Below are 13,972 nucleotides of genomic sequence, written 5' to 3' on the forward strand. Positions count from 1 at the left end.
TGAGATTTCAGAATAACAGGAGACTCAAAGATTGGATTATACCTATTAGGAAAAGAAAACAAAGTAGGAATATCAATTACATTTCTCCGGTTAGCACCATTAGGCATGTCATCACGTTCAGATACAACATGTGGAACTCTCACAGTGACCAAAGAGGAGAGAGAAAAAACTTAAATGTAATGCTAATATTGTCCTCACATCATACTGTCATACTGTGATCATACTGTCATCATTGTTCGGTAAGATAATATAACATAAAAACAACACAAGACAATATAAGATAACACAAACCAACACAGTCACAGTGGATAACCATACGGTCACCATCGGTTAGTTAGACTGCATTTAACCCTGTCCCCAACAAAATATGACACAACAAAAAACTACACAACACATCTCTGTCAGGACGACAGCGTTGACTGCATAACACAGGACAGCGCAACACACCAAGGCGCTCGCCACCCGTTTCAATAACTAATAGTACACCGTCCACCCAGCAGATGGCACTGTCACCTAGGAAATAGCAGGGAACAGTCTACACTGCAGTGTTTGGCTGCAGATGTGTTCTGAAAACCGTTAAAAGAGCATCCGTCTTCTCAATTATCCCCCTAGCTAACCAACTCAATTGTCTTCTTCCTCATACCGATATGCTTTATACATCCAGGTACATGAAAAGAGATGAGGTGAATAGGGCCCATGAACCAAAACACGCTTGCATCATGAGAAGGAAGTCATGTTGGCCTTCATCCACATATCTAGTGAAAAGTACCCTAATCTCAAATCAACCCAAAGCCCCTACCATCTAGATGCAAGGCACTTATGGAGATCTGACAGGATTGGATAGGTGTCCGTGAACATGGCAAATATTACACCTGGCCTATCAGAGGGCAAGATGGAGCTGCCACCATATTTCTTACACCTATCAAATCCTCTCAGATCTACACAAGTACCTAGGGGGGAGACACTAGGGGCTGATTTGGGATTCAGAGGTTAGAGTGCAATGATATATTGGTACACAAAATGCTAGGCTAAGAAAGCTGAATGATGGATTGATTGATTTTATTAGATGAATTAAAACATGCTAAAAAAACAATTTTTAAAGCTCATCGTGTGCCGGCAGGCTCAGACAATATCAATGATAGGAGCATGCTGCGTAAATGGACAATGAGACATACCCGGGGGATGTAGGGGTGCTGCAGGACCCCCTGATAAATAAAAGTTACAAAAAATATTTTTCACTGAACATGCCATACAAATAAAGGCATTTTAATTTACATGAAGAGTGCCTTATTCCTCCTTTCTTTTTGATGATCAATTTACCCCTTTAACCAAATAGCACATTCTATCTACAAAGACCTACTGTCTACCCTGGCAGTGCTGCCCCCTTCCTCATGTTTTATATAAGAATATAAGATACTTCATAAAGTGAAGGTAATAATGGCACGGAGTGTACAAAACAGTAATATTGAGTTGCACCCCCTTATGCCCTCAGAACAACCTCAATTTGTCAGGGCATGGACTATAAGGTGCCAAAAGCGTTCCACAGGGATGCTGGCCCATTGTGACTCCAATGCTTCCCACAGTTCTGTCGAATTGGCTGGATGTCCTTTGGGTGGTGGACTATTCTTGATACACCCTGAAACTGTTGAGTGTGAAAAACCCAGCAGCGTTGCAGTTCTTGACACACTCAAACCGGTGAGCTTGGCACCTACTACTTTGGATTTTAAATTATACAAAATGCAGAATGTCAGCTTTAATTTTAGGGTATTTTCATCCATATTGGGTTAGCAGTTTAGAAATTACAACACTTTTTGTGCATATTCCTCCCATTTTAGGGAACCAAAAGTATTGGGACAAAATCACATATCTGTATTAAAGTAGTGAAAAGTTCAGTATTTTGTCCTATATTCCTAGCACCGGTTTCATATTATTTTGTGCCCAATAGAAATTAAAGGTAAATATGTAGTGTCATTTTGGAGTTACAGGTATAGAATATGTTTCTACACTTCTACATTAACGTGAATGCTACCATGATTATAGATGATCCTGAATTAATCGTGAATAATGATGTTAGAGAAAGCAACAGAAGCACAAATATCATACCCCCCCAAAAAATATTGGGGGTATGATATTTGAGAGTCTAACTTTCTCACTCATCATTATTCACAATTCATTCAGGATTATCAGTAATCATGGTAGCATTCACATATTCTATTATTATTGACAAATAATGATTATTTGTATATTATTTCCAAAATGACACAATACATTATTTACCATTCATTTTTGGCGGGTAAGAACGTTGGGCCAGTAACCGAAAGGTTGCTGGATCGAATCCCCCGAGCTGACAAGGTAAAAATATGTCATTCTGCCCCTGAGCAAGGCAGTCAACCCACTATTCCCCGGGCGCCAATGGCGTGGATGTCGATTAAGGTAGCCCCCCCGCACCTCTCTGATTCAAAGGGGTTGGGTTAAATGCGAAAAACACATTTTAGTTGAATGCATTCAGTTGTACAACTGACTAGGTATCCCCCTTTTCTATGTACATAAAGTGGAGTAATTTCTAAACGGTTCACCCGATATGGATGAAATTATTTGTATCATTTCAAATCCAAAGTGCTGGAGTACAGAGCCAAAACAACAACAAAAAATGTCACTGTCCAAATACTTTTGGAGCCTCACTGTTGGTGCCAAAAGGCCTTTATTTGAAATTATGCAATATTGTACAAACAAACCAAAATGGATTTATATGCTATAGTTTATAAAATATATCTGATATTTTTGCCCACACAATTCCACACATAAATTAATTTAATCTGAAAGAACATTCACAGTCATGTACCAACATATGTCCTTTCACCCTTTAATTATAACTATTTTCCTTTGGGTTGTTCTACTACAGAACAAGAAACCTAGATTCGAATAGAATTAAGTGGTTATAAGCAAACTCACAGTAAGTGTACAATGAAACACTGGAGACTGGGAGAGACACAGGCACAATTAACAAAGACAACAGGGGAATCACACGGAACTATAGCTATAAAGTTCAAGCATTTCAATCATCATATTTCATAATTTAAAGTTACAGCAACAACATACAATGAATATGTATCCATTGTTTTGGTGTGGTATTGTATAGCTATATTGTAATAAAATAATCTCCTAAAACGATATAATAGCAAGATGACACAATGTCCTGTAGCTAGTAGACTTGATCATTTATATGACTCTCATTTTGCATTTCCCGATAAACACTCCCTGACATTCACAACTAAAAGGACAGTGATGCTAATCAAAGGTTGTCGTGACAGGGTACCACATAGAGGTTCTGTTTAATGGACACTATAAAAACTTCCTGCATAGAAAAACATCAACATGGAAAAGTACAGATGTCAATGGGACTCTAAAATCAGTGGTTCCAAAACTCTGCATTGAGGCATTGACCCTTTTTGATGTGCTTGTGAGCCACCAAACCAGGGGAGAACGACTGCCCCCTCTCATTGAAGCCACAAAGTTCAAGGTCGACCGCGATACTGCAGGCATTGTTTGCAGAAAACAGGATCTCCACTTACAGTGAATGGGAAAAGGGCAATCTTTGTGAAGACAATCATGGTACCAATAATTGCTTACACAAGATTTGTGTCCTTGAACCAATTGTTTTAAAATCGGACACAGAAGAAGTTATAAGGCCAAATGACCCCCACGATGAAATCGGGAAGGGGAGGGGGGACTCTGGATCTGTCTCCGTCTGTTAGTATGTTTGTTACATGCAATATCTCAAACAGCACTGGCCAGATTTGGACAAAACTTATTGAATGATGCGTCTTGCCATAGAGATCAGTCATTTACAAAATTACACTGATTGGCCAGATGGTGGCGCTATAGCAAGCAATTGAAAATGCAATCTTTGAATGGTCACACCACTAACCCCATTTGACCTAAAGTCATGAAATTCGGGACAAAAATTAGGTCCCTCTCCTCAAAAGGAAAAAATTTGCCTCAGGGAGCCATAAGGTCTGCCATGATGGATTTTCCTCAATTTAGAATTTTGTGAGAAAAAAAATTAAAACACTACTCCTTCAGCACCGAATGACCGATCTGCACAAAACTTGACCTTAAAACACTACTCCTCCAGCACCGAATGACCGATCTGCACAAAACTTGACCTTAAAACGCTACTCCTCCAGCACCGAATGACCGATCTGCACAAAACTTGACCTTAAAACGCTACTCCTCTGGCACCGAATGACCGATCTGCACAAAACTTGACCTTAAAACGCTACTCCTCCAGCACCGAATGACCGATCTGCACAAAACTTGACCTTAAAACGCTACTCCTCCAGCACCGAATGACCGATCTGCACAAAACTTGACCTTAAAACGCTACTCCTCCAGCACCGAATGACCGATCTGCACAAAACTTGACCTTAAAACGCTACTCCTCCAGCACCGAATGACCGATCTGCACAAAACTTGACCTTAAAACGCTACTCCTCTGGCACCGAATGACCGATCTGCACAAAACTTGACCTTAAAACGCTACTCCTCAGGCACCGAATGACCGATCTGCACAAAACATGACCTCAAAACGCTACTCCTCAGGCACCGAATGACCGATCTGCATGAAACATGACCTTAAAACGCTACTCCTCAGGCACCCAATGACCGATCTGCACGAAACTTGACCTTAAAACGCTACTCCTCTGGCACTGAATGACCGATCTGCACAAAACATGACCTCAAAACGCTACTCCTCAGGCACCGAATGACCGATCTGCATGAAACATGACCTTAAAACGCTACTCCTCAGGCACCCAATGACCGATCTGCACGAAACTTGACCTTAAAACGCTACTCCTCTGGCACTGAATGACCGATCTGCACAAAACATGACCTCAAAACGCTACTCCTCAGGCACCGAATGACCGATCTGCATGAAACATGACCTTAAAACGCTACTCCTCAGGCACCCAATGACCGATCTGCACGAAACTTGACCTTAAAACGCTACTCCTCTGGCACCGAATGACCGATCTGCACAAAACTTGACCTTAAAACGCTACTCCTCAGGCACCGAATGACAGATCTGCACAAAACTTGACCTTAAAACGCTACTCCTCTGGCACCGAATGACCGATCTGCACAAAACTTGATATGTGGCATCATTGGGAAAAGGTCCCTCAACGCATTCCTTTCCAGACTAGTACCTAAAACAACGTGGCCGCTATTGACCAATAAACATTCATGGGCATGGTCTGGCACATAAATGCATTTAAATCAGTTAAGGGTATCCGTATTGTAACAATATTTGGTACATATGTTGCAAACACTGTTTAAACTCAACATATGCAAGAACAATCATATCGACTACACAGTGGCGCAATAACAGGTACATGTTTAAATCTCTTGATCTGTTTGACTAAGTGATTAAATTTGGTACCCATGCTCAGGGATATGAGTCTAGCTTACCCACACGATTTATCAGACACCACTGGCCCGAGTTTGACTAAACTTGGGTGAATGATGCATCTTGCTACATAGATCCGCCATTTCCAAAATTACACTGATTGGCCAAAGGGTGCACTGTAGTAATCAACTGTACGTGCATGAGTCACACACAAAATCTCAGATACCACTTGCCCGATTTTGATGAAACCTGGGTGAATGATGAGTCTTGCCATACAGATCCATCACTTACAAAATTACACGGATTGGCCCAAGGGGGATGACTTGTTTATTGTTGCCTCGTTTTAGTTGCAAATTGCAGCCTGCAGTATCCCGGTCGGACTTTAACCTTTGATACTCAATGAGATGGGGAAGCACTGAGCTAGCCTGCAATGTCACTTCCTGGAGTAGCTCATACTGCGTATGTTATGTATTCTATAGACGCCATCTTAACTGACTTTTTTGGCTTCAAATGGGCTATTGAGTCTTCACATAGGAATTAATGGTATCATGGGATTGGCTTTGTACATTCATATAGAGTCTTTAAACCAAACAGCTAAAGCGTTGTTTCTAAGAATCAAGGTTCTTGAAATGGCCTTAACTGCAAACCAAGAGAAAATTTCCTGTGTCCACAAGCCACCATTTTGAGAAAAAACTGATCATAACGTCCCACAGATGTAAGATGGCTGCTGATGGAGAGACTTGCGAGGAGGATGTCCACGCTGTCACTTCCCCAATCAGTCAAGTATGAATGGGATATGCTTGAAAAACCCTTGAAAGAACGTTTCAAGAAACATTTCAACCACCAGAGTACTGTGTTGACACTGAGCGCTCAGAGCTATAGTTGTCTATCCTAGTTCTCGTTCAATATGTGAGTGTGGTTGAATTTTTAAATATCTATGAGGTCATCACCACTCTCGTCACTCTCAACGGTCAGCTGACGCGTCCACCATTTCTTGACCTCCGACCCCGAGGAGGCTTCGTCACTCACAGGGTTCATCTTACACACCATGGACTTGACACTGGTACGACCTGGACAGATAGAGAGAGAAGAGACAGTATGTCAGAATCTGTTGGAATACAGCATTGCTCCAATGTTATAGTTTAGTCATGCAGATGACATGGTTCGACACACATTGACACTGGTCAGTCACATTGATTTCGTGAGCACAGAGTTGATCTTTGTTGACACTGCACACACACACGAGCGCACATACACAAACGTGACTGACCTGCAGGTAGTCTCCACTGTCCCAGTTTCCTCTGAGGGCGTTCTGAGGAGTCCTGTCTGTATCCCCCACGGTCTGACAGAGTAGGACTCAGCAGCTGTTGGAGACCACTCAACTACAGGTAGGTAGGTGTAGAAAAGATTTATAGTACATGTATGAAACATTGTATAATTTCCTGTTATGAGCATTCACCCAAAAAATTGTACTGGGGGTTTATTACCTGGCACATGAGTACCTACTACAGACTGTACAGAAAACCTTACCATAGAAACTCTACCATCTTATCCATCTTGCTGGTGTGAGGTGTGTGTGGTTCAATTAATGTTTGTGCGTGTGTGTGTGTGTGTGTGTGTGTGTGGTTGTGTGCGCGCGTGTGTGTACCTCTGGCTGTGTTGAATGGTCCTGGTTAGCGTTGATGTCCTCACTAGGCAGGGTGGTCTGTATGCTGGGGGGGTTGAGGAAGCGACTGAGCTCCTGCTGCTGGCTCTCTCTCAGGCTGTGGATGATGCTGCACGACTGCTGCTGCTTCTGTAGCAGAGAGAGAGAGAGAGTCCTCAAAGAGAGAGTCCTCAAAGGACACTATACAGCACAGAACAAACCACAAAATATATGGAACAGTGTATATAAACATGACTTCTGTGTATTCTGTAGGGGAAGTGACAGGGGAGTGGATCCTCACAAAACTAAACAGAACAATTGGTTCTCTCAAAATACAAAACTACACAATTGGCAGTTCCTTCAAGCATGACTGTTCCTGTTACTGTAGGAGAGCGAGTGCAGTGGGTCCTCACAAAACACCTTACAGCACAAAGCAGTAAGTCCACAAGAACAATCAACTCACTTGGTGTGTGTTTGTGTGTGTATATACAGTTGAAGTCGGAAGTTTACATACACCTTAGCCAAATGCATTTAAACTCAGTTTTTCACAATTCCTGAGATTTAATCCTCATAAAAATTCCCTGTCTTAGGTCAGTTAGGGTCACCACTTTATTTTAAGAATGTGAAATGTCAGAATAATAGTAGAGAGAATGATTTATTTCAGCTTTTATTTCTTTCATCACATTCCCAGTGGGTCAGAAGTTTACATAAACCTGATTAGTATTTGGTAGCATTAGCTTTAAATTGTTTAACTTGGGTCAAATGTTTTGGGTAGCCTTCCACAAGCGTCCCACAATAAGTTGGGTGAATTTCGGCCAATTCCTCCTGACAGAGTTGGTGTAACTGAGTCAGGTCTGTAGGCCTCCTTGCTTGCACACGCTTTTTCAGTTCTGCCCACAAATGTTTTATAGGATGAGGTCAGGGCTTTGTGATGGCCACTCCAATACCTTGACTTTGTTGTCCTTAAGCCATTTTGCCACAACTTTGGAAGTATGCTTGGGGTCATTGTCCATTTGGAAGATCCATTTGCGACCAAGCTTTAACTTCCTGACTGATGTCTTGAGATGTTGCGTCAATATATCCACATCATTTTCCTACCTCATGATGCCATCTATTTTGTGAAGTGCACCAGTTCCTCCTGCAGCAAAGCACCCCCACCACATGATGCTGCCACCCCCGTGCTTCACGGTTTGGATGGTGTTCTTCGGCTTGCCAGTCTCCCCCTTTTTCCTCCAAACATAACGATGGTCATTATGGCCAAACAGTTCTGTTTTTGTTTCATCAGACCAGAGGACCTTTCTCCAAAAAGTATGATCTTTGTCCCCATGTGCAGTTGCAAACTGTAGTCTGGCTTTTTATGGCGATTTTGGAGCAGTGGCTTCTTCCTTGCTGAGCGGCCTTTCAGGTTATGTGGATATAGGACTCGTTTTACTGTAGATATAGATACTTTTGTACCTGTTTCCTCCAGCATCTTCACAAGGTCCTTTGCTGTTGTTCTGGGATTGATTTGCACTTTTTGCACCAAAGTATGTTCATCTCTAGGAGACAGAACGCGTCTCCTTCCTGAGCAGTATGACGGCTGGAAATTGCTCCCAAGGATGAACCAGACTTGTGGAGGTCTACAATGTTTTTCTGATGTCTTGGCTGATTTCCTTTGATTTTCCCATGATGTCAAGCAAAGAGGCCCTGAGTTTGAAGGTAGGCCTTGAAATACTTCCACAGGTACACCTCCAATTGACTCAAATGACGTCATTTAGCCTATCAGAAGCTGCTGAAGCCATGACATAATTTTCTGGAATTTTCCAAGCTGTTTAAAGGCACAGTCAACTTAGTATATGTAAACTTCTGACCTACTGGAATTGTGATACAGTGAATTATAAGTAAAATAATCTGTCTGTAAACAATTGTTGTAAAAATTATAATATATACTGTATATACACAGTACGAGTAAAAATGTTGGACACACCTACTCATTCCAGGGTTTCTCTTAATTTGTACTATTTTCTGCATTGTAGAATAATAGTGAAGACATTAAAACTATGAAATAACACATATGGAATCATATAGTAACCAAAAAAGTGACACTACATGATCCACTACCCAAAGCAGATCTAGCCAACTTGACAACTGTGGAAAGCATTGGAGTCAACATGGGCCAGCATCCCTGAAAAATGCCCAGACGAATTAAGGTGGTGCTTAAGGCAAAAGGAGGGGGGGGGGGTGCAAGTCAATAAAGTATGGTGTTCTTAATGTTTGGATCTCTTACAGCACGGATGCGTTTGAGGCACTTCTTGAGCCACATGCGTATGGTCTGCTTGGCCACCTCTTCTTCTATGGTGTACTCCAGCTGCTCTCTAGCCAGCAGCTCCTCCAGCTGTAGAGACTTCCTGATATCCACTGAACGGTATGACAACATACTGCAGAAACACAGGAGGAGAGAAGAATGACATAACTGTGGGCTAAAATAACTGTGGGCTAAAATACATCCTAATAAACGACAACTATATAATGTTTTACAAGAACTAAATAAGTCTACAGAACAATATGAAAACACACTGTGGGAAACAATACAGCCCCCCCCACACACACAAAAAAAACTATATTAGTATTAAGCATGTGTGTTTAGTGTGCACGTTGTGGAAAGTGTGTCTATGTGTGTGTGCTATTGTCACCTGAGCACGTCGTGGAAGGTGACGTCCCCTCCGTTGTGCAGCCTCTCCATCTCATAGCACATGTGTTTGAATAGCAGCTTGTCCTTATCCAGGTCTACCTCTAGCCTGCCCCTCAGCAGACGCAGCAGGAACTTCACCCGCGATGTTGGGATCACTCCCTGAGAGAGAGTGGATAAAGGTCACCCTGCCTGTCCAGACTTTTCTTTCCCTCCCTCCATCCCTCCAGCTCTTCTCCACTTCCATCCCTTGCGTCTCCACATGGTTTCTTCCCTATCATATCAGTTGGTTTCTCCAGCTCTCTCTGTATCTCTCCTTTCTCTCACTCTCCCTCCATCCATCTCTCCAGCTCTTCTCCACTTCCAACCCTTGCGTCTCCACATGGTTTCTTCCCTATCATATCAGTTGGTTTCTCCAGCTCTCTCTGTATCTCTCCTTTCTCTCACTCTCCCTCCATCCATCTCTCCAGCTCTTCTCCACTTCCAACCCTTGCGTCTCCACATGGTTTCTTCCCTATCATATCAGTTGGTTTCTCCCGCTCTCTCTGTATCTCTCCTTTCTCTAACTCTCCCTCCATCCATCTCTCCAGCTTTCCTCCACTTCCAAACCTTACCTCCCCACAAGGTTCCCTACCTCTCTCTTGTCATCCACATTGTTCCAGATAATCTGAAAGTGTCGGAGGTCGTTGTAGCTCAGTAGCTGGTCCTCCTCAGTGGAGTAGAAGAGAGAGAAGTTCTCCACAATGATGGCTGCAAAACACACACATATCTGGGGTTCTCTCACATGTCTGAACATTTCAATGTAGTATACTTACATGCAGCAGATATGTCTGGGACACAACAATGACATCTCATGCAAGAGTTATTTACATCTAGCATTTGCTACCATACTGACTTTTACGCCTTAAAAACTGAAGAGATGGCTCCAATTATGTTTACTGATTTATCACCTTTGTTACAGGATCTGGCTTATCCATTTATATTTCGAAGTTGGATGCTAGCACATTAGCACGTGGGGCGCACTCACTGGTGTCAACTCGTTAGTCAGTATATATTATACCTGTTCTGGTTGGTCATCTCGTTAGTGGAAAGATGCTTTACCTTGCTGGCCCAGGTGCTATTTAAGAGTGGCTGGTTCAGTGCTCCAGTGGTCTTGAGAAACGTGGAGTTGGCCAACCTTTAGTTGGCTCTCCAAATGTGATTTCCTAGACCAACAATCCTTTATCAGATCTTCCCTGTTTTTGTTTTGTTCCACTTTTTGGTTTGCTTCCTGTCTAAGTTTGGTGTGGTTTTTTCTTTTGTTTGCCTCTTTTTGGGCAAATTTAGTGGGCGCTTATGTCTTTTAGGTCCCAGTTGCTGCTATTCAACTTTCAGTGGACACCCCCATGAGTGTCTTTCAGAACCTCCCTTAAAACCACACCTGTTTCATTTTGGTTATTGTCAGTGACCCTTTGTTAGTTCTCTAGCATCAATTCTTGTTTTTCTTTCTGGGGAACAACACCTTTCATGGCATATTCTCCAACTAGCATTGGAGAGGTCGAAGAACCATACATGGGCTTCGCTAACGGCACCTGCAATTAGATGTTTATAGCCTTCAGTAAATGGATTGTGAATGATTGGTGACTGGTGAAATGTTATACATAGTCATTTCCCTACAACACTAACAGCATCAAGCACTGTAGGCATCTAAGGGACAAGTTGCTCTAACAGACACAGTCCATAAAACCACAACGATATATATATTTTGACAGACATAATGAAAAAAAAAATCCAGAAAATCACATTGTAGGATTTTTTACGAATTTATTTGCAAATTATGGTGGAAAATAAGTATTTGGTCAATATTTAAAAGTTTATCTCAACACTTTGTTATATACCCTTTGTTGGCAATGACAGAGGTCAAACGTTTTCTGTAAGTCTTCACAAGCTTTTCACACACTGTTGCTGGTATTTTGGCCCATTCCTCCATGCAGATCTCCTCTAGAGCAGTGATGTTTTGGGGCTGTTGCTGGGCAACACAGACTTTCAACTCCCTCCAAAGATTTTCTATGGGGCTGAGATCTGGAGACTGGCTAGGCCACTCCAGGACCTTGAAATGCTTCTTACGAAGCCACTCCTTCGTTGCCCGGGCGGTGTGTTTGGGATCATTGTCATGCTGAAAGACCCAGCCACATTTCATCTTCAATGCCCTTGCTGATGGAAGGAGGTTTTCACTCTAAATCTCACGATACATGGCACCATTTGCAGAAAAACAGCCCCAAAGCATGATGTTTCCACCTCCATGCTTCACAGTGGGTATGGTGTTCTTTGGATGCAACTCAGCATTCTTTGTCCTCCAAACACGACGAGTTGAGTTTTTCCAAAAAGTTATATTTTGGTTTCATCTGACCATATGACATTCTCCCAATCTTCTTCTGGATCATCCAAATGCTCTCTAGCAAACATCAGACGGGCCTGGACAGGTACTGGCTTAAGCAGGGGGACACGCCTGGCACTGCAGGATTTGAGTCCCTAGCGGCGTAGTGTGTTACTGATGGTAGGCTTTGTTACTTTGGTCCCAGCTCTCTGCAGGTCATTCACTAGGTCCCCCCGTGTGGTTATGGGATTTTTGCTCACCATTCTTATGATCATTTTGACCCCATGGGGTGAGATCTTGCGTGGAGCCCCAGATCGAGGGAGATTATCAGTGGTCTTGTATGTCTTCTATTCCCTATTAATTGCTCCCACAGTTGATTTCTTCAAACCAAGCTGCTTACCTATTGCAGATTCAGTCTTCCCAGCCTGGTGCAGGTCTACAATTTTGTTTCTGGTGTCCTTTGACAGCTCTTTGGTCTTGATCATAGTGGAGTTTGGAGTGTGACTGTTTGAGGTTGTGGACAGGTGTCTTTTATACTGATAACAAGTTCAAACAGATGCCATTAATACAGGTAACGAGTGGAGGACAGAGGAGCCTCTTAAAGAAGAAGTTACAGGTCTGTGAGAGACAGAAATCTTGCTTGTTTGTAGGTGACCAAATACTTATTGTCCACCATAATTTGCAAATAAATTCATAACATTTTTTTTTTCTCCATTTTGTCTGTCATAGTTGAAGTGTACCTATGATGAAAATTACAGGCCTCTCTCAACTTTTTAAGTGGGAGAACTTGCACAATTGGTGGCTGACTAAATACTTTTTTGCGCCACTGTATATGCCAGATCATATTCAGAGGGAGATGGATAGCTAGAGTTGATGTTGGCTCACTTCCTAAACACCCCTGACATTAATTTAGACTGTGCCACTGTTCTTACACACACACACACACACACACACACACACACACACACACACACACACACACACACACACACACACACACACACACACACACACACACACACACACACACACACACACACACACACACACACACACACACACACAGGTGGACCCAGATTTCTGCATGGCAAGGTTTGATGATGAGGTCAGTAATAACAGTGCTAAACTGTCATGGGGAGAGATTAAACTGTTTATTGTGCTTTATGAGACAGTCACACACGTCTAGTACCACAGGAAATGAAATATGTGCCTGAGCGATGATACAGGAAATTGTCCTTTACCATGAGTGGCTTACGCACACGCATGCACGCTCGCAAACGCACGCTCGCACACACACCCGCTTTATTCAAAGTCAAAGTCAAGCTTATATAATTAGGGCACACACACACTTACCCACGAGGAGGTTAAGCATGATGTAAGCAATGATGACATAGAAGGAGCAAAAGTAGATGAGTGCCCCTGCGTAGTTCCCACAGTCCGTCTCCCAGTAGCGATGTTTATCGGGGGTACAGAACGGAGGCTGCACCTGAGGAGGGGAACATCCCAAACACGGTGTTATCAACATGAGGCCCCATACTACAACGTGAACCCACAGAAAGAATTGAAATATATTTAATTATCTAACTATGCTGGGGCCAACGTTATGAAAATGTATGCACACAAGTCGCTTTGGATAACACTGTCTGCTAAATGGCATATATTGTTATATTTACTGAGCAAAAATATAAACGCAACATGTAAAGTGTTGGTCTCATGAGCTGGAATAAAAGATAACCGAACTTATACCCACAAAAACCTTATTTCACTCAACTTTTGTGCACAAATTTCTTTACATCTCTGTTAGTGAGCATTTCTCATTTGACAAGATAATCCATCCACCTGACAAGTGTTGCATATCAACAAGCATAATCATTACACAAGTGCACCTTGTGCCGT

General features: G+C 42.4%; 1 protein-coding gene across 2 annotated transcripts in view; it reads right to left on the reverse strand.

The window, feature by feature from the left end:
• Positions 1-1,042: 1,042 nt before the first annotated feature.
• The window catches only part of nalcn (sodium leak channel, non-selective), a 253,655-nt gene continuing 240,725 nt past the window's right edge, over positions 1,043-13,972 (reverse strand). Inside the window, exons 40-46 of one of the 2 annotated variants that reach the window (XM_020472572.2) lie at positions 13,430-13,562; positions 10,355-10,470; positions 9,725-9,882; positions 9,319-9,469; positions 7,056-7,202; positions 6,678-6,789; positions 1,043-6,477 (exon numbers count right to left, since the gene is read on the reverse strand). In XM_020472572.2, coding sequence (XP_020328161.1) covers positions 6,335-6,477; positions 6,678-6,789; positions 7,056-7,202; positions 9,319-9,469; positions 9,725-9,882; positions 10,355-10,470; positions 13,430-13,562 — 960 coding nt within the window. In that variant the 3' untranslated portion in view covers positions 1,043-6,334. The remainder of the gene's footprint in view (positions 6,478-6,677; positions 6,790-7,055; positions 7,203-9,318; positions 9,470-9,724; positions 9,883-10,354; positions 10,471-13,429; positions 13,563-13,972) is intronic. The other variant, XM_031805863.1, reaches the window with a different exon arrangement.

The sequence above is a fragment of the Oncorhynchus kisutch genome, linkage group LG26 (assembly GCF_002021735.2).
Source record: "Oncorhynchus kisutch isolate 150728-3 linkage group LG26, Okis_V2, whole genome shotgun sequence".
NCBI lineage: Eukaryota > Metazoa > Chordata > Actinopteri > Salmoniformes > Salmonidae > Oncorhynchus > Oncorhynchus kisutch.